This window comes from Lissotriton vulgaris, chromosome 9 (genome assembly GCF_964263255.1).
Source record: "Lissotriton vulgaris chromosome 9, aLisVul1.2, whole genome shotgun sequence".
NCBI classification, from domain to species: domain Eukaryota; kingdom Metazoa; phylum Chordata; class Amphibia; order Caudata; family Salamandridae; genus Lissotriton; species Lissotriton vulgaris.
In genome coordinates, this window is record NC_141697.1 from 1048691220 (window position 1) to 1048711678 (window position 20459).

At 47.6% G+C, this 20459-nt stretch overlaps 1 protein-coding gene across 1 annotated transcript in view; it reads left to right on the plus strand.

The window, feature by feature from the left end:
• The first annotated feature begins 10290 nt into the window (after positions 1-10290).
• The window catches only part of LOC147692773 (haloacid dehalogenase-like hydrolase domain-containing 5), a 103250-nt gene continuing 93081 nt past the window's right edge, over positions 10291-20459 (plus strand). The window contains exon 1 of the mRNA XM_086938981.1: positions 10291-10573. Coding sequence (XP_086795107.1) covers positions 10484-10573 — 90 coding nt within the window. The 5' untranslated portion in view covers positions 10291-10483. The remainder of the gene's footprint in view (positions 10574-20459) is intronic.

Consider the following 20459-nt stretch of genomic DNA (forward strand, 5'->3'; position numbering starts at 1 on the left):
GACTTTGCTGTGTGCTGTGACCCTGCTTGAAACCTACAAAGACTTTTGCTGTGTACTGTGTCTTGCTGTGAATCTCCAAGGGCCTGAGAAGAGCTGGCCTCCTGTCTGCAACCCAGGACTACAAAGGTTGCCCCAGAAGAAACTGCTGTGTTCGCTAAGATCTGCTGTGCCTCCTGCTTGCCTTGCTGTGTGTTCCTGGAAGCGTGGGTTCGATCTGAAGAATCGGAAGAGATCGAGTGTGGGGCGCGCTGGCTGCTCTGAGTGTCTAGGAGCGCCGCGCTGAAGATTCCCTACAAGTTGCACCACTGTTCGACGTGCTCATCGGCACGTGTGGGGCTGAAGAAGTGTTGTCGGTGTTCCCAAGGGGTTAAATCGCACTCCGTGCGGAGTCGCGTGACCTGTGACCCCGGGAGCCGTAAATTCTTGCCATCGGACTTCACCGCCGCGGCCTAGGGCCCGCGAAACCAACTTGCAAACTGATCGGCACCTTGGCTGATGCACGAAGGGGCCGCGACCTGATTGGTTGTTGCCTGGAGGCTCGTCGGAGAAGACACTCTGTGATTGGCCGCTGCTGTAAGCTGTTCTCGTGAGCTGCGCATCGATTGGAGGAAGTGCCGCCGCGTCATCGGAAGCTGTCCCTGGAGCCGCGCTGTGAGTGGCTGACTCCGGAGAACTCCTCGACATCAGCGAGAAGCCTGCAAACGCCGCGACCGGATTGGAGAAGCCGCGTTCAGCACCTGAAGCCTGCAACAACGATCGTACCTGCGAGGGTGAGTCTGAAACCCTAAAGAGAGAGAGATCGCCTGCCCCCAGCACCCGGTATTGACACCGGCTGCAGAGGAAGCGCTGGGGCTGTGCAAGTGACTACGTTCGCCTCGGAAGTATTCTTGGGCGTGCGCATCGTCCCCCGATGGTCCCGCATTGAGCGTGGGACACGGGGACCAACGACAAGTGCCCGATCTCCCCATTGAGAAGGGGGGAACCTGAGTAGAAGGAGCGGTGCTCCTGCTAGGGCCAAGTACAGTTTAGGAAGCACGTTTTTGAGTGCTGAATTCCTACACCTGAGTCATTCTTTCACGATCTATTTTTGAGAGACTAGAGACTATTTTGAAACTTTCCTAAAACAAGTGCCTACCTGAAACAAGAAGAAGAGTGATAAGAGAAATACGTGCAATGCTTATGTGATTTTATTTACAGTGCCAAAACTAGATAAAAGTTATTTATGTATAACTCACCTGTGTGGTCTCAGTTTGTGGTGTACATTGGGGGGTCATTGTAACCGAATGCAAATACTTACACATTGCCTTGGGGATAAGCCTGACTGCTCGAGCCAAGCTACCTAGAGGGAGCAGGGCTTATCTACAGTTTGTGTCCCTGTGCCCTGACTAGATGCAAGGGTCCCTATTTGGTCTAAGGTGCCTACCTCAGCCAACTAGAGACCCCCAGATCTACCAAGGGCCAATTTATATTTCCTGATCCTGAGCTTGTGAGCAGCTTTTTCATGCTCCTCGAAATTTTTCCTCCAAGCTCACTGTTGACAGTGACAAGTCTGCCTAAGAACCCTCAGCCTATCAGTGAAACAAGTGGCCTAAGTCAAATTCCTCCTCAGCTTGACTTCCCATTGGGGAGCTACCACATTAGCGGCCGCACACAACCAAGCTGCGAGATCCTCAGTCCCTTTATCCACATCCTCCTGAACCTTGAAGGGCTTGCTGCCCAGAGCAGTAGCAAGAGATTCTGCAGACACCTCCTTCCAGTTCTTCCTGCAGATTTTGCTATTGGAGAGAGTGTTTCTCACATATGAAGGAGGAAGCGTAAGCAAAAAAGAGACTGCTCCATGATCTTACCAAATGAGGGGAAGTATGGTCTCAAATGACATCTGCGGTTAATTAGCAGCATGGGTGGGAACCATACCCAGCTAAGGCAACACCCGCAAGCCAGAATATCTTTCAGTGCCACTGAGTCTCTATTAGCTCTGTCTTCAAGGTGAAAGTTAAATTCACTTAAATCGGTGAAGCCACTACTCACCATGAAAGGTTCTATGAGTTTCGATAATTTGGTCGGGAAAGGAGTCATGGGACCAGGCGGCCTATAGAGTAATATACCGGCAAAAGAGCAAATGGAGGATAATTTGAGTTTAAAATTAAAAGCTTCACCGGAGATGATACCTAAGTAAGATTCTAAGTGGCATTGATACTGGGCTCTAAAAAGAGTAAACACTCTGCTAGTCCTCCTCCGGGCCTATCTACTCTATCCAATCTAAGAATAGAGCAATCCTGAGGAATCGCATCTACTAGGTCCAAGTCTGAGTCTTCCCTGGCCCATGATTCTATGATAAATACCCAGACCAGGTCATGAGCAGCCAGGAAGTCAGTGAATTCCACTTTATGTTTTACGATTTACCTTGCGTTAATTAGGAAGACTTTGAGCTTTTGAGCTTAATCTCAGGGTTTCCAACTTAATCAGAAGTCGAAGCAGTTGTTCTACTGTTATTAGATTTATGGGGCGTACTAACAGATTAGTAGAAGACCTTAAAACTACAGGTGCTGCACCTACAAGATCTTAGATCAAACATATCGGCAAAACAAAAAGACACAGGAGAAGCAGGCTTACCTTCCACGTGTAGCTTCAATAGTTGATCTCTAAAGTACCTGATGAAAGAGGATATATCCAGTCAACAGGCCCAGCGGTCTGGGCGCCGAGCGCACTTCGGACGCAAAACGGGTGGGGACAGGCTTTCCTTTGGCTCCCCAGTGGCACTTCCGCCCGAGCACACATGTCTCTTAAACTGCATCTCTTTTAAACATCTAGAGCGCTAAACTCAAAATATCCCCCCTTTTTTTCAACTAGGAAGTGGGCAGCGTCTACCTTCCCTCTGCATCAATCAGTTCCTCTTGACCCGTGGCAGACCATGGAAGGTATACACTAGTAACAAGCATTTACAATGCAATGGTTTCGCCTTTTGAAAAGTTTGAGCTATTGGCACTGTAAATGACAACATTTGTATTTATGTGTTGGTCTTCACAACAGATAAATAAATGGCATTGTCATTTACAATGCCAATAGTTTAATCTCTGGCAAATGCCACACAAAGACACACATACAGACACATACAGACACACACAGACCCACACACACCAACAGAGCCCCCCCAACACACACACACACACAGAGCCACACACAAACCCACACACAGAGAGAGCCACACAAGGAGCCACACACAGAGAGAGCCACACACAGAGAGAGCCACACAGAGAGAGAGCCACACACAGAGAGAGCCACACACAGAGCCACACACACACACCCAGAGCCACACATGCCACGTATTTCAACGACCACTGATACATGATTAGATCTGGCTTTGCCGCATACGTAGTGCAAAATATGTCGATTTCAAAGGAGGATTGTAAAGTTCTTCCCTCGGACAATGTCTATCACCTACATCCGCAGCAGGGTCTGTGCTGATGTGGCCCATGACATTTAAACCAGGCTGACCTGTATGTAACTGATGCTCGTGAGGCCTCGGTCTTTCATATGTGTACTTTTACCAAGAAACAAGAGAGTTCCTAACCAACTTCCATATGTCATATTTAAGTTGACTTATGCGATCGTTACGACATGGCCTTTCACTCTCCATACTTGCAGAGCATACGGTGAAGGCACACTTATTGCAGTTGTATATTGCACGAACTCGACCCGTGGTTATTGGAGCGCTTACACGATCCCCAGTTACGTTAAACAAGGACACGTTCGTTTTTAGTTTCCCCTGAATCACGAAGTAGAGCCCACGCCGAGAATCGAACCTGGGTCCGACCCCAAGTTTCAAAGTCGGCAGCTTGGGTCTGGGTTAGACAACTACATTACTCAGTTGACCGTTCTATATTATTTTGATGTTTTTTCAACAAGTCTTAGTCGAGATGCCCCAGGGGAACATTGAAATAGAACGACTTCCGGGTGGTATAAACAGACCGGTGGTTCTAGAAGAGACCTTTAGGAGTTAATTTACAAGCTTGCGCCACCGGTACGTGATTGTTTTCCATATTATAAGCGGCGCACCAGTGACGCAAGGGGGTTGTAAATAAGCGCCTTAGATTCTGGTGACTACACGCGCATTTGTAACAAACACATACGCAACCATCTGAAAATCCGACACCTGCTCCTGCAATGCGACCGGCAACCATTTTTAGCGACTGCGTCACAGCCAGCGGGCGCTCGGAGCGCAGCCATTTCACGTTATAGTCCGGTAGATTAACCCAGTCGACTCTAGGTTGGGGTTTTCAGAGGTGCGCGACGTCGGAGTATCAAAACTAACTACGCGTTCCCGTTCCGGAAAGAGGAACGAGCCGTTCGTCAGCTATAAAGCTCCAGAGCTGTGCATGAAGAAGAGTCGAACAGATCTTTAGGAACCTCTTACAATAAGAAAATGTTATGTGATGTGTTTCCTATCCCCGCTAAAAACGCACAAACCCCTACAGCTGATCACTTTTACACAGAACGGCGAGTTTCTAGTGCGTGTAGGAAACTGTCAACCGCGCTGCACTTCACATTCTCATGTACACCACCACAGGACAACCTTCTAATTGTTACGTACCGCCCTGGTAGCGTCCGCCATACCGCGACATCTTTGCTTGTCGGCTGGTCTCCGCACCGCGGGCTCGCTCCTCGCACCCTAATGGCACCAATAGCTAGTCGGTTACGCAAAAGATATGCGAAGAGCTTACAGCTCGCATGCGCCGAGACGCAGAAGCAGCCTGGCCCCGTGCTCGAGAACTCCGGTCGTTGTAATGTCACGTGACGGGCAATGCTGCGGCTGGTTTCCATGGCAGCGGAAGGGACTGTACCTTTGCCTATAAACTGACATGAAGTTAGGAAGCTTGTTAATTCACACTACTTGGCGGAGAGGCCGAATTGAGAGGGGATGTAGCTTACGCAGGGCTTTAAAGTGCGTTGAAAAATCTGGGGGGGACGTCTCTCAAAGTGATGTGACCGATGTAATTAAGGGCGTAATCAGAGAGAAGCAGGAGGGGGCGGGAAAGGGGGAGGAGAGAGCTGACGACGGCCGGCCGGAGCAGAAGACGGGCACCAGGAACAAGCGCGGGAGAGAACGAGGGGGGCGGGAGAGTACACGAACGGCGGGAGGGGGGCGGGAGAGGACGAGGGAGGCGGGAGAGTACACGAACGGCGGGAGGGGGGCGGGAGAGGACGAGGGAGGCGGGAGAGGGGCAGCTAGGAACAAACAAATAAGGAGACCCGTCCCGAGCAGCAAGGGAGCTGCCGGCAATGCCGGAACAGACTCGGGAGCGTTCCCGGCGTCGCGTGACGTCGGCAAAAGCCAAAGAATCTCGGAAACGCCCCCGTGTCTGGTCCGGCATTGATGGACAGGCCCCTCGTCCAATGGCTAGGCTCCATTTATGGAGCTAGCCAATGGGACGGGGGGCGTGTTCCAGAGTGCCTTACTGTACTCAATAGATTTCTCTGGAGGAGGAGCCTAACGGCTCCGCCCCCCAGCGAAACCTAAAAAAGGATTGCCACAACAGAAAAATAACTTTTGGAGCAGTAAACAATTAAAATGTATTAAGAGCAGCTACAGCGCTCAGACAACACAGAGACTACCCCAATCATATTCCTGTGTTTCATTAAAAAATTTGAAAAACAGTAGTGATCCAACTGCAAGTCTAAAAGTAAGCAAACCATCTCTTCTATGATGAACTATCAAGTTTAAGGCTACACTACAGCACAGAGACCGCCACCATCCAAGTTGTTGATGATGACTACTCCTCACAGGCTACTGCGTCCCCTTGAATTTCATCCTACTTGTCATCTCAGCTGTCTTCGACATAGTTGACCATAAGGGACTCACCAACATCCTCACAACACAATTTGGCCCAGATTTAATAAAAATCTGTGCTGGGTTACTGTTACTTTTGTCAACTTCAGACACATTTTACCCACTCCTAAAACCCTACCTTGGTCCCTCCCCAAGCCAGCATCATGTTGCAGGCTTTTTGCAGCACATGCAAGGAAGTACTTAAAAACACCATTGCCCACCCATCCATAGATCTTTCTGAAAAACGTAACATTACTGGGGGTTAATGCATACCAGAAGACTAGTTCTGAACAACTAAAAAGAAATCGGAGCAAGCCATCTCCCTATAGGGCGCTAGATTGGATAATAACTTTTCTACATTCATAATAATAGCCTTTTGTTCCTGCAGTCTCACAAGGACCTAAAGTACATCTCTTAATGGAGGACCTATGTCACCAATAAACGCGACCCACCTACTGAACCACACAAACTACTACAGTCCCTCTCTTAGTATTTTGCTGTGCACAGTCTGAAAACTGGCTTAATTTCCTGTGCACCACTGTTCTCCATCCATTGTACATGTGCAACATTCGTGAATTTTGCCCTTATTGTAACCTCCCTGTAGTCCTTCTTTTATACATGCTATACTACCTGAATTTAGCTAGTTTGCGCTACATTAATACCCAGACCAGCCCACTTTGATTTTGTGTCTAAAGACTGGGGGGATGTGCGGGCAGGGAGGAAAGGAAGCAGGGGCCAGGGTAGAGTCAACAACCAGTGGGCAGGACATGGCAGATGAGAAAGGACCCTGGCACATGAAGTTGTCTTCTCCAAAATACGATGTTACTTCCTCATCTACGTGTGTTATGTTTTTCCAGTGTGTTTCTCATGCACCAAGCGTCTATGCACAGAAGTGTGGTAAACAGCCGCTCTAACCTCCTTGTTACTGAACTTCCGGTGGACCCTACAGACTCCTGTGAATACCTTGCATTCTCCATTTGCAAAAACACCTCCGAACTGTGCAGACTACACATCTTTTACCACCCCCCAGGCAAGAATGATACCTTCACTTAACACCTCATGGAAATCATCACAGCCAAGGTTTCCCCTAACTCTAATGACATCTTCCTGGGCGATTTGTGCTTGCACTGAATGATCCTAAGGACCCCCAGGTCAACGCTATCAGAGACATCTTGGCTGACCAAGCCCTTGCCCAAGCCTGCTCTCTTCCTACTCACGTGAAAGGCGCCATCCTAGACTAATCATCGCTAAGGAATCAGCGGTCAAACTTATCTCTATTGACCCATATGATTGGTCTGACCACCACGCTATCACCTTCCTCCTGCCTAGCACCCACAAGACGTGGACACCTCAACCAGTGATTCCCAAACGATGGGTTAGAGACACCAAAAACCTTGATTTATGGAAACTGGCTGCATGCTGAGACCGACCTCCCCCCTCACCTCCCCTCAGTGCACTTTGGTTAACAACCTAGTGGACCACTACTCCTCAACTATATCTGACATTCTCGATGACCTTGCTTCACTAAAACTAAAAAGAACCCAGATCAAAGACAGGATTCCCTGGTTCAACGGATCCCTGAACAAGGAGAAGAGATCCCTTCGACAGACTGAACGAAACTGGAAACAGCACCCGTCAGCAACCCATCTAAAACTTCTCCGCCAGGCCAGAAATTCCTACAATAGGAAAATCCTCAACTCTAAAAAAGAATTATTCAGAACAGAACTAGAGAACGCCATGAACAGACCTCACAAGATATTTGATTTGGTCAAACACCAATCCAACAAACTAGCAAAAACCTCCAAAGAAACGCCTAAACCCCTAATATCATGCAAGAAATTTTCATCCTTCTTCTGCAACTAAATCTCTGCCCTAGGAAACAAACTTATATCCGCAACTCATCACCAAAATCCATCGGCTCTACCTCTTCTCTCTGCGCTGCCCTCCCAAACTTCACCCAAAAACCAAGCATACTGGTCCAACTTCAAAGCCTATGACGAACACTCCATCTCGAAAATTCTAGCCTCTTTAAACCCGAACAATCACTTTAATGATCCTCTCCCCTCCAACTGCCTAGCTGCCGCCTCTCAGGATATCATTCCTTCCTGGACTGCAGTAATCAATGCCTCCCTCCAACAGGGCTCGATACCTGACTCTCTTAAAGCCGGCCAAGTCGTCCCCATCTTAACAAAACCTACGCTGGATCCTGCTTCCGCCTGGAACTACAGACCCATATCAAACATCCCACTCCTAGCCAAAGTTCTGGAGAAATGTGTGCAACAGCAGCTGAACCTACACATCACCAACTTCCACCTTCTAGATGACTTCCAATCTGGGTTCAGACCTGGACACTGCACTGAAACCACCCTCCTCTATATCGTGGATGACGCTCTCCAAGCCCTCGACCAAGGCAAAACATGTCTCCTAATCCTCCTAGACCTATCCTCTGATTTTTTATATGGTCAACGACAATACACTCCTTGAACGCCTCAAACTCAGGATAGGTCTGGATGGCACCGTCCTTGAATGGTTTAGGTCCTTCCTCCAAAATCGCTCACAGAGAGTCCTCATGAACGGTAACATATCCGCTCCCTCTCCGATCACGGTTGGAGTCCCGCAAGGATCAACCCTTTCCCCTACCCTCTTCAATCTTTACCTTGAACCGCTCACAGAGGTGCTATGCACCGCCAATATCTCCTACCTCATGTACTCTGCATTAAAATCTCTTCTCCTAAGGACATTCTCTTCCTTAATGAGGTCTTGAAGCTGAATGTTCAGTGGCTCACCACCAACCAGCTCAAACTTAACTCAAATAAAACTGAGTTTCTTCTAATCTCCCCTCCCAAAACCAATCCATACATCCAGGAATGGATCAAGGCTATCACAGTGCTAAACTGCCCTCCTACCATTGTGGACTCTGCGAAATCCCTTGGAATAACCCTTGACGGCAGCTTGAACATGCGGGGCCATATCAACTCGATGGCCAAAACCTCCAGATTTCACCTGTTACCTAAGAAACACGAAACCCTTCCTCAACACTTCCGACCTAAAATTGGCAATCCAGGCACTGGTCATTTCCAGACTCGAATATGGATGATCTACTCTTGCAGGGCTACCCAAAAACTCTCGGGCCCCTTTAAAAGCCTGCCTCAACACTGCCGCCAGACTCCTAACCGGTTCATAGTAATTCAACCACATCTCTCCCCACCTTAAAGCTCTGAACAGGCTTCTCCTTGAGGCCAGAATCCAAGTTAAACTGGCCTGCATTACTCACAAGTCTCTTTACTTCAATTCCCCTGTATTTCTCGCCCAGAAACTAGTGATATCCGGAGGAGCCAGAAACTCTCGATCTGCCAGAGACCTTTTGCTCCAACCAGAACGCTTCCGGAAAAAAAAAACTCTACAATCGGGCCTTCTCTGGGGTCGCTCCAATAATTTGGAACTCTCTCCCACCCGCCATCAGAAGACTTCCGTCTTTGGCACGCTTTAAAAAGGAGACCAAAACTTTCCTAATGGGCAAATTCCTTGCATAACGATCATATTACAATCACCTCAACGATCTGTTCCACCCACCACTTTGGCATTATCCATGGCATCGTAAAGTGCTTCAAAGCTGGGTTGCGGTACTCATTTAAATGTATCATCCAAATGTACATGCATGTATTTACAACAATGGCTCTCCTCTTTGTTGGATTAAATGCAATAACAGACTGCAAATACATAATTCCATCCAGAATTAAAGAGTAAGCATTTGCAATGCAATATGTCTCGCATTACTGAATGTTTGAGCTATTGGTGTTGCATTATTATTAGCAATGCCAATAGCTCAAACTTTTATAATGCGAGACCTATTGCTTTGCAAATGCTTGTTTTTGCTTATATATTGGACTTACCTAGTTTTACCCCAATAGTACCCTCCCCTCCTAAATCTATTGTACACCACCCTTCATTCTTGTACAGCGCTCAGATAACCTCACCAGTCTGGTTCGTGCTCTATATAACCTTAAAATAAATAAATAAATGCATCCGAACTTCGTGGAGGTGACTTTGTTTGCGCAGATAAAGAGCTCTTCCGGCGTCAGTGCTACAAAGTGACAGTCAAGCAGGTTTTAATTCGACGGCAGCAACGCAGCATCTTTCGCCGTCTCTCGTTTTTGAAAAGAACAGCTGCACTTGTTTTCACGTGCTCTGCCATACCTTCGCCATATCAGCCGTTTCGTAAAGTAATTCTGTGAGCGATGTTGAGATCGGTTGACCCTTTAGTCACCCATGCCATGTGCCTAGTATTAATTCACGGGTGCAGAGGGCTGCCTGTGCACATGAACCCCGGAATGCAGAACCCAGCTGTTGCTGCCGCTGTGCATTGCGCTAGTGGGCGGGGCTAGCAGGGGCCCGGCGCCGGCTCCCTTCATTTATTGGAGGAAGTGGGCTGGCTATATATGCGGGAAGCCTCCCATCCGAGCTCAGTGGGACTTCCCTCGGCCACAACGGAAGGGTTCGCATTGGGGTAGAGCGCAGCGCCCACCCCGGTCGCGTAGGCGCTCGAACTAGTGAAGGGACCTCCCCCTGGAACATCTGCATCCCCGGTGACGGCGCGGATCCGGAAGAGGAGGGCGGCGGGCGCCCGGACGGGGATCGGCGATCGCGGCCGCTGCCATGAGAGCCTTGTGGCCGGCGCTGAGGCGCATCTGGTGCCGAGGAGCGCGGGGCTGCGGAACGGCGGCAGAGCAGGCGCAGGGCGGCACGGTGAGCAGGCCGGGGGAGCTTCGGGGACTGGGAGGCCGGCAGGATCGTCTCAAACCAGCAAAACAAAGGAGGGGGGAAGGGGGTCTCGCTCTCGACTGCTCGAACGGGTTTATGTTCCTCACTGTTCCCTGCAGGGGCACCCAGTGTCGCGTGGGCAACGGTTTCATAAGTACTTTTGTTTTTAGAAATAATTAAATTTACAAGCACGTTATGCATGTTTAATTTTGACATTCAGTAACATCGAAAAAGATGCTATCAGCCAAACTGTGTACGGTAGTAGCAATTACATGTCAACTTTAAATATTTCTTGACACAAAGCAGCTTAAAAGAATCACATTGTAAAACGTTAATGAAACAATTGTTTCCAGTGCTTTTACAACGTAAGCATTGCTATAGAGACAGTAGTGCTTCACGTATATTTCCGTATCAAAACATCTGGAACCATGGAGCCAGGAACCTGCTGCAAATGGCGAATAATGGTGATGTTTTTTTTGTTTGTTGGTTGCATTTGAATTTCAGGATGGAGAAAGATGGACTCGGTGAGAACTTAAAACATTTTTTGGGGGGGGGGGGGGGTGTTACGAGAACACGCAGTGTCCCTCCTAAACGGTGTCGGGTTTGGTGTTTATTCAGGCTGTGGGTGGTTGGTGTATATAGGTCCAATTCCAGATATTGGATTATTGAACACGTCACCTTCATTACATCAGAAAAGCGTGTAGGAAACCTCACGCTAGACAACAAGGAAGTGAGGCTGGGCGAGTGGCAAAAAGAAAACAGTCAAGTTTTCCATCCTGCGAACTAACACAGTTCAACTAGTTTTTTTTATGCCAAACGACGTCAGGATGACGGAGGTGGAGAGGAACTCCTTAAGTACTCGAACACCGGTAATAAGACAGGATGTCGAGGCTGGATGTACACAGTTTCGTTTTTGCCACTTTATATATCCAAACTAAACCCATGTGTACCATTCACTAGTCTTGGGAGCTTCCCGTAGTGCCAGTCACCCGTCACCTATGCCCCGACCTTCCAGGGTAAACACGTAACCTGGTATGCACTTTCCTACCTTTTTTAGCAGCTCAAAATCTACCCTGTCAGATACGTTTCAACGAATAGGTGTCTATGGAACTCTTCAACCACCGCATCATAATTTTGTTTGGTTCTGATGATCAGGGTTATACTCGCAGTAGTCCTAACGAATACTGTAATTTTCAGTTACATTAAGCAACGCCCCCTCCCCCAGCCACCTGCCCAGGGAATCCCCTGGTTGTCAGGAGAACACCTCCCTTGGCAGTAACCTTATCAATACTGTTGTGTAGCAACGGCGGCTTGAACGACGTTTTACTGATTTCTACGTTTCTCAACCCGTCATTCAAAGTGTTTCTCTGTTCCGGTAATTTCAGTAATCATTTTTTCGCCCAAAGGCTCAAGCTGCGTCCATACACAAGTTTTTCTCCAAAAGCACTCTGGCGGTAGGAGAAGAGATGTGAGTCCCTCTTTCAGAATGACCCCAAAAAGCAGTTTGTGTACCTCTTAATTAACATGACTCATTTTAGATCAGGAGATGCAGCTGTGCACTCTTAGAGCCAAAATAAGTGTTACATGTTGTCATGGGAAGGGAATGTCTCCTGCATGATGTACAGTCATGTCGCCTGCCCTCTGTACCCAATCATATCATTTATCCTGGCATTTTGGCGGGGGCGGTCACCACCAACCTAAAGTGGAGGGGCGGCCGGATGTTTAGGGGAATCCAAATAAATAAATAAAAAATAGACTTCCCTGCGCTAATGCTGCCTCGCTGCTCTTATTCAGCTCTCCTCCGACATCGCGGCAGTCCATGGACTTCAGTACAGGCTCCCCACCCAATCCAACCGCTGCTGTCATGCCATTCTGAGAGAAGCGCCTGGATTGGTCTGAGCGGGCTGGCCTGATGCTTGCTCCGACACAGGGAGCCTATGACTTTTCTCCAACCGTGCTTTGCAACACAACTGCGTTGGAGAAATAAGTGTGCATGATAGTTTAGCCGACCTAAGACAGCCAGCCAAACTGACATGCGTGCTTTGGAGCGCCCAGTCAGTCACCGCTCTAGTTTTCTGCTGCCGGCAGCAGAGGACACGCCCCTTTTAATCCTGGCTTGGCCAGGCTGGCGGCTGTAGCGCTCCACAGTGTAAAATAAAATGACAATGAAAACATTTTACTTTACATGTTTAGCTCACAGCAGGTGGGATCCCCGCAGTAATAAAGAAACCAACGCTGCATTTTGGTCATGCCACACACCAATCCCGTGTGCACATAGTGACCTAGGCCCGGTCTTTGAACACTGTTTTGTGCTGAACCTGGAGGGGAAGACCAAGGGCACCATTATAGTGACGGAGCAACCGTCTCTCATGCGGGTTTCGTGGAGGAAGCATGGTAGGTTCAGCATTCCGTATTAGTGAATTCCAGTGACCGGCATGTGGTGGGCCTGCGAAGCAGAGATAAGAGCCTTCTGCCATGTGCCCCACGAATGGACCGCATGACCATGGCACTGCCAATTATGCCATTAGTTTGGGGCCAGTCTGGAAGATTAAGTAACCAGAGAGCTGCCATGGGACGCCTCTTGAAAAATCTAGGTTGTCACCTCAAGGCGTAGTATCCTGAAGATAGTGCTGCACGGAAGAATCGACAGCGGCAGGCGTATGGCTGGTGCGCTCAAGAAGAAGCTCCAGCATAGCTGTTGAAGTGAGCCACATTGTGATCAAGTACACAGCAGGTCGTCGGAGTGAGCCACGTTCTGCAGGTGCTGCTCAGAATGGGGCACGATGTCGGAAGCCTCTGCTCCTGCCACAACCCTCGAAGCGACGTGCTGTGCTGCTGGCCACTGGGCTGCTCCTGAAAGGAACGCTGCCTTGTGGCTCCCGTTGCTGGCAAGAACCCACTACCACGGGAGGGCCAAATGCGGTCCTGTGGTGCTACTACGAACTTGGTTAGAGAATTGATGGACCTCTGCCCTAGAAACTAACGGCCAGATTCATCAAAGTAAAATCGGCTCGCAAAGGGACAGATTCTGAGAATCCGGCCCTTTGCGAGTGCTATTTTTGCATTTGGGATTCATCATCCCAAATGCGAAAATCGCAATTGCAGAACTCGCTAAATTGCGAAGAATCGCATTTAAGGAATCTCAATTAGAGATTCCTTAAATGCTATTCATGAACCTTTTAAAAATTGCGAATTCGCAATATGGGGCCGCTATTTACTGCGAAGTGTAACTTCGTGGTAAATAGCGAAAACTTAGAAAAATGCACTTTAGTGCATTTTTCTAAGTTGTATGTTACACAGACACATGTCCTTTGGACATGTGTGTGTGCGCAACACCTCTGTACATTTGCATTTCAGGGGTGCTACAGGGTGTCCTTTGGACACCCTGGCACCCTTGAAATCTCATCCTTATTTGCGATTCACTAATTGCAAATAAGGTTTGACTCCCCATTCCTTCCTATGGGCCTTTAGGCCCATAGGAATGAATGGGAAATCTCATCCTTATTTGCGATTTGCGATTTTGCAATTTGCGAATCGCAAATAAGGAAGCAGTAAAAATCGCAAAAAATATTGCGATTTCTACATGCATCCTGTTTTGCGAGTCTGTAGTAGCGATTCCTTAATAATCGCTAATACAGACTCGCAAAAGGGGACTTTGATGAATCTATATGCATGTGCTAAGAGTAGATCCTAGGTGAAGTTGTACTCATTGATCTATCTTGAACTTGAGGTGGGGGGAAGGGAGCCCAGAGACTAAGGGACCCACGAGGGGCAGGTGCAGGACTACTTGGTAGTGGCCCCTGGAGCACAAAGACTCACCTGGGAACCTGGTATTCATTAATTATTGATTGTGTAGTGGACATTTAGATATTCTGTGTAATAAACTACTTGTCATTTTACACAGAAAAACACGGGGCTGGACATTCATGTTATTGCGCTGCTGGTGGGGGTGGTGTTGCTTCTTTATCCTGAGTAACCTCCCTGAGAAGCCTGTGATTGCTCGGCCAAGCTACCATTGAGAGTTAAGTGCAGAATTGGTGGTTCTTGGCCCAGTATGGAGCAGTGGCGGTTATTGCTTTTGCTGCCCGCAGCAGTCTCATAGGAGGGTGAGGGGGCGCTGGCGGTTTCCGCAGCGGGTGCATGAAAGAGTGGGGGTGGAGGCTGCCGCCCCCAACACTCGTCCCACCGGGGCACACCGCCCTCCCACCCCCTCACCCTTGCTACGCCATTGGTTTGCAGAGCTATTGTAGGTCAGACCAGGGCTCGAGTCGGAGTACCACGCGGGTGGACGGCGTCCCCACACTTATTTTACAGGGTGGACTCCGTCCCCCCTGCCAAACAGCTGGACTTCACCTTTTTTACCTCTCTGGGACGAGATCGGAGCCACCTTTCGTGACGTCACTTCCTGTTGTGACGTCACTTCTCTGTGACAGCGTCCCCCCACTTTTTTTTAGGACTTGTGCCCTGGGGCTATCAGTTATAAGGCTTCAACCCCCACCGTTTTGGCCTTGTAACTCCTGCCTGCCCCATGTCCTTATGAAAAAGGCCGGACAAGGAGCAAGAATATTTGCTTTTATTTTCCATTTATTCGGGCTGTTAACCTATTATTTTGTAAAATATATTTTTAGGGCAAACTTTCTGTGCAGCCAGCAAATCTCCATGTTTACCTAGTATTCTAACTACTACAAAGTGTGTTTTTAGGGGCTCTGCATCTCAAAAGGTTTTTTTGGCCATGTATCTGCATAGGGTTGTATTATGTGTGCTGCTTAAATCGTGTAAGGCGAATCTGCTTTGGTAAATCTGTTTTTGTTTACTCGTTAAACCCGCCGCCCCCCATTCCATATCCCCAGATTCCGTGTACTGCTTGAAGCGTGCACTTGGTTGCATGAATGCACCGATCAGCTGTGATTTATGCTCTGTCCCAGAACAGCCTGGGAGGCTGGGGGCTACCGTCAAGAGGTTGCTTAGTTACATAACAGCAGTTAAAAAAAAAGGAAAGGTTAACAGAGTTCGGGCTTCAGTTTACTGCCAAAATCCTGCATCTAGAGCGGAAGGCAAAACGAAAAACAAAAAAACTGAGTGGGAACTGGCTGGATTCAGTCGGGTGATAAGGATGTGGGCTCCTTATTGACTCCAGTCACGGTCTGTCCTCCTCTAATATTGGTCCTTTTTAATTGCTATATTAAAACATCGACTCTGGGGCGCAATGGGCTTTATTGACCTGCGGGGATCCATTGTCCCCCCCCCCCCCCCCCCCCTTTATTTATTTTTTCATACTGCATAATCTTTTCTTGATATAGTTTCGTCTGTATGTATACAAGATTCTGGTGGCCAGGTGGCTGTTTTAAACGAAAACATGTGCAAATCAAGGCTCGGAATCAAATCCGCTCCAGGTGCTTTCTGTCTCGTGAAGTGGGTACATGAAACATTTGGAAAAGACGAGTTATGTTTCTCTTTTCTTTTTTTTTTTCTGAAGGAGGCCTTTTTGGGCTCTGTGCCAGTCGTCCTAGAAAACTAATTTCACAGCTGGTTCTACCCACTGCAAAGCCTCTGCAACAGTCTGCTCATGTGATGTGGTGTAGGTTTTGGTTGGATGAGTGCAGGGAGTGTCCAGGTGTGAGGCATTTCATTTTGTTGCAGAATTATTCCTCACAAATACGGGGGCCTTATTTGGCGATAGGCGGATGGGATACTCTGTCGCAACATGGCGACGGTCCCATCCACCATATTAGAAGCACCATAGGCTATAATGCACTTATAGTACGTCAGACTGCTCATCCGCCTCATTTCTGACAAAGTATCTTGTCTGGCAAACTCTAAATAAAGCCCTTTTTCTTTTGGCACATAAAATACAGAGGAACTCGTGAACACAAAGGACACAGCATTATTATTGGTGCTTGTGGAATTGCAGAGTGCTTTGATCTTGAAGATGACAGCAAGACTGAGGTGTGTCTTTTGTTAGCGGCTTGGTAGCCGCTTGTTGTACAGCTTGTTTGCTATGGGAGTTGCTCGAAGCTAGCGATCAGTCCCCTATGTAGCTTCTTGCAACTGTGTGAATTGCTTGAACAGGATTGGATAATGACGCTCCCTATGGCCAGGTTCATTGAACCCTCCTCGGAATCGCATCTAGAGCACAGATAATTAGCTGAAACAGCAAGAAATTGATTGTCTCTCGCTGAAACTGAATCCTCAGGAGAGTAGCGAGAAGGTACCAGAACTCTCTGTGCCTAATTTGTAATTAAACAAGTTCCAGGGCCTAGACATGGCTTCAGAGGGCCACTGGAGCTTGCATTACCATCTGGAACTGCCATTGCTGCCACATACCACTATAAATGCTCGCTATTAAACATCCCACTCCTGCAAATGAATGTGACCATTTGGACAATTCCAGGTCACAAAATCAGTAAGAATTGCCTTTATGTGCTACAGTTATTTTTAAATGTGCATTTAATTTTTATACCTGATGCGCTCCCCTCAAAGTTAGACCGACCGTGCTACCATGTGATGGACTACCATAAGCAGGTGTTGGCAATTAATTGCTGGTATCAAACACTGGCACAAATTAAGTAGCTGTCAGCTTTTGGCGAGAGTTCCACAGAGAGGGTCCATACACATTACTGATCCTACCTCTTCACTTATAGTAGAATCGCTGAAAGCGCAGTCATCCATGAATCAGTGTCGCCTTGGAGATCCAAGGAAGAGATGAATACATTTCCTAAGCAGTTCTGAGCTTTGTGGATGAGGTTTTTGAGTTCAAAATGCATTCTTTGATTGGGAGACAGTGGGGGACTGAGCTTGGTGAGATGCAATCAAAGCTATTCAGAGTGAACCGAGGACGAGCAGCTCAGGACCCACTGAAGCTAAGAGCTTCTTTTCAAGTAAGCAGTGTGAAGGCTGTTGCAAGCCGAACTATGGGAGATCACCTCTGCAGGGATGAGAACAGTTGTGTGAGCTGTACGAGTGGATGTACACCTCTTGCAGGAGCAAGTGTTAGTGGAGATTTGGATATGGTGATACTGATGCTGACACCCAATCATTTATGAACCCAATTCAAAAGAGTTGGTTCATATCCTCGCTCTCGACACTTAGGAATGTTGGAAAGCCACCACAGGCAATGGTCATTGCAGTAAATTGAACATTACAGGAGAGAAAAAAAAATGAACAATTGATTTAAGGCTCTGGCCTTGTGGTCTGGCTGAGAAACTCTGCAAGATCTGCCAGGCACTCGGATCTACAGCTTTTTAAAATGTTATCAAGCTTGGAGTCACCGTTAAATAACATAATAGTAATATTACTATTCTGATCAAGTCCTAGCTTACCTGAAACCCTCGTGCTGTCTCATTTTTCGGGCTCGTCTTGTCTACCAGAATCCATACTGCTCTTGCATTCATCAGAACTTTGTGGCAACAACATATTTTGGGCTGTGTTTCTGTGGTGCTCCTGAGAATACCTTGATGTAAATTATCATGGGTGGGTTGGATATTTTGTGAGGAAAACCTAGTCAAGCTCTGCTGTTAGGCATACTTTGAAAAGAAAGAAAAGTCATTTTTGCCTTCAGGATGGTCGTTTGTTTGTTTGGAATTAGCAGTTTCTGTATAGACCTGAACTTCCTCGGAGGTGTTGCAAGACTGTTTCTCCAGCAAAAGGTGAATTCCAAAACTTGCATTACTATTGAGGATGCTGGTGGTGACTGATTTAGGATTTGCATTTCTGAAAACTGAGCTGGGAAAAGTATGATATTGGTCAGAAGGTGGGAAGTTGACTGCAGTTAAGGCTGGCATGTGTGGTCGACTGGTCTGTTGGCATTTAACACCGTTGTCAGAAAAGTAGATTCTTGTCTTATTACTGTCATGGCAGAAGTTGTTGACTGGGTGGATGGTGCGTTTTTAATCTGCGTATTTGAAAATGGGAAGTAAAATATACTGCTTTTATAGCGTGCCTGCGTACAGATTCTGAGTGCAAGAGTTACTGCCTGTGTAGGTAAGCTACGTAAGGAACATAGGGTGTCTTAAAGTAAGGATTTTGCATTTTTATCCAAATTGTGCGCTGGTCAGGTCAGTGGGGAAGAGTTGTTCGTATGAAGTATCATGCGTCACGGCAGATAAGAACTGGAAGGTGGTATTTTGCAAGCCCGCCAAAGAATGAGTACTTTTGGCAGTCTGGAACACTTCTAGCTGTCTGTGTGTGTGGGGTGTGGTGTTTTTAAAGAATTGTTTTTATTATTCTTTTCCCACCCCCGAGCCACCTTATAATGTAGTAATTTGTGTACAATAATGTGCAGTTCTCTGGCCCTTGCTGCCCCCATGGCTTGCCCTACTGCTTTAAGAGCCAACGCTATCAAAGCTTGGGCACTTGTCCTCCAGTGTAGTGGTTAATGTTTCTAAAAATATAATGGCCTCCTGTCTGTGATTTTGAATTGTGATGGACCTACTCAGCCACTCATCTTTCTAGGGACGATAGAATGACATGGCTGACCTGGGGAACAAAAAAACCAACTGATCAGCTCCAAGACACCATTCAGATGAGAACGTATGCTAATGAAGGAGCGGCTATATTGGGGAAACAGGGCTTGTGTCCGGTGGCCTCTGTTGCACTGGGGAGGGCAGGGGATTTTAGGATGTAGCGCATGGCCTGTGTCAGACGTGAAGCTCTTAGTTCCCACCCATCCTTTCACCCCCTCCCTCCCCAGCAATAGGCGAGTGTCTTTCTGGCAGGTGCTGTCATTGAGGGCACTGTTGCCCTTGGAGAAGCGGGAGGAGCTCGCCTTCGCCGTTTGACCGGAGGTGGTGGGCCCCAATTCTGACCTCCACAGAGTTGAAGTGAGCGATAGATACATGACCTCGACACCCCTGCTTAATTACTATTGATTGTGGTCACTTTTTTTTTCTTGCTTTACTCACGCATGCCCCGTTGTCGTCATTGTTTCAAGGTACCGCAGCAAAAGACTGAATGTTATAATGGCAATGAACAGGGTGCGCTGTCGAAACGTCGTGATGCTGGGAAGCAACGTGCTTAGATGGTAATCTCAAGGCAATCTCTGGTACCGTTGACGTGTTTGTTGTGGTTCACTTCCCCAGTGATTGAAGAACTGTTGCTCGAAGCATTAATGAGCACAAACCACGTTTTGTGTGCTAAACATAGAGGCTATTTTTGAGTTTGTTTCACAGCACGTCTGATCTGGCAGCACACACATTAAAAGAGCATCTGGCTCGTCTCTTCCAATTAAGCCTGATAACGGGTGCAGTCTGCCGTAGAAACTTTGAACATGTCTGCAAATTAAGCCCAGCCGGCACATCTAGAGACCTCTGCAGTGGCCATTTCCCTCCTGCCCTTAACATCCCACTTTGCATGGACTTCGGATTTATGTCAGCAGTGTCTGTGGCTTTCTTGGCTTTTTTTTTAATCCTTTTTTTTTCTCCCAAACTTGTGGTGTTCATTCCGTTAACCATCTTTTCTACTGAGAAAAATATTTTCTGGTATCACTCTCGAGTCATCCTCTACATTTAAGTCTCGTTTTCTTGGATGCTAATTCTAATAGTAGTCTTGTAAAATGTTTGCCACACACGCTATTTAGTCCATTCACAAGCGGGGTGGCTGGTAACATTTGAAAGTGGTGAGACGAGCAAAGCACCCTACCGCCTCCCAAAGAAACAAAGTTAAACAACCACTTCCTCCAAAAGCCCAAAATAAAACCCAAACTAAATCCCTATACTAAAATGCGTTACACATTTATAATAAATACCATTAATCCGTTTACAGCGGCCGTTATTTCGGCGCAGTGTGGGCGTTCTAAGGAGTGGGCGGGGCCGCATTGGCCGTTCACAGCATCAGCCAGGTAGTGCTCGCGACGGCCGACGGGAGCATGGAAGGG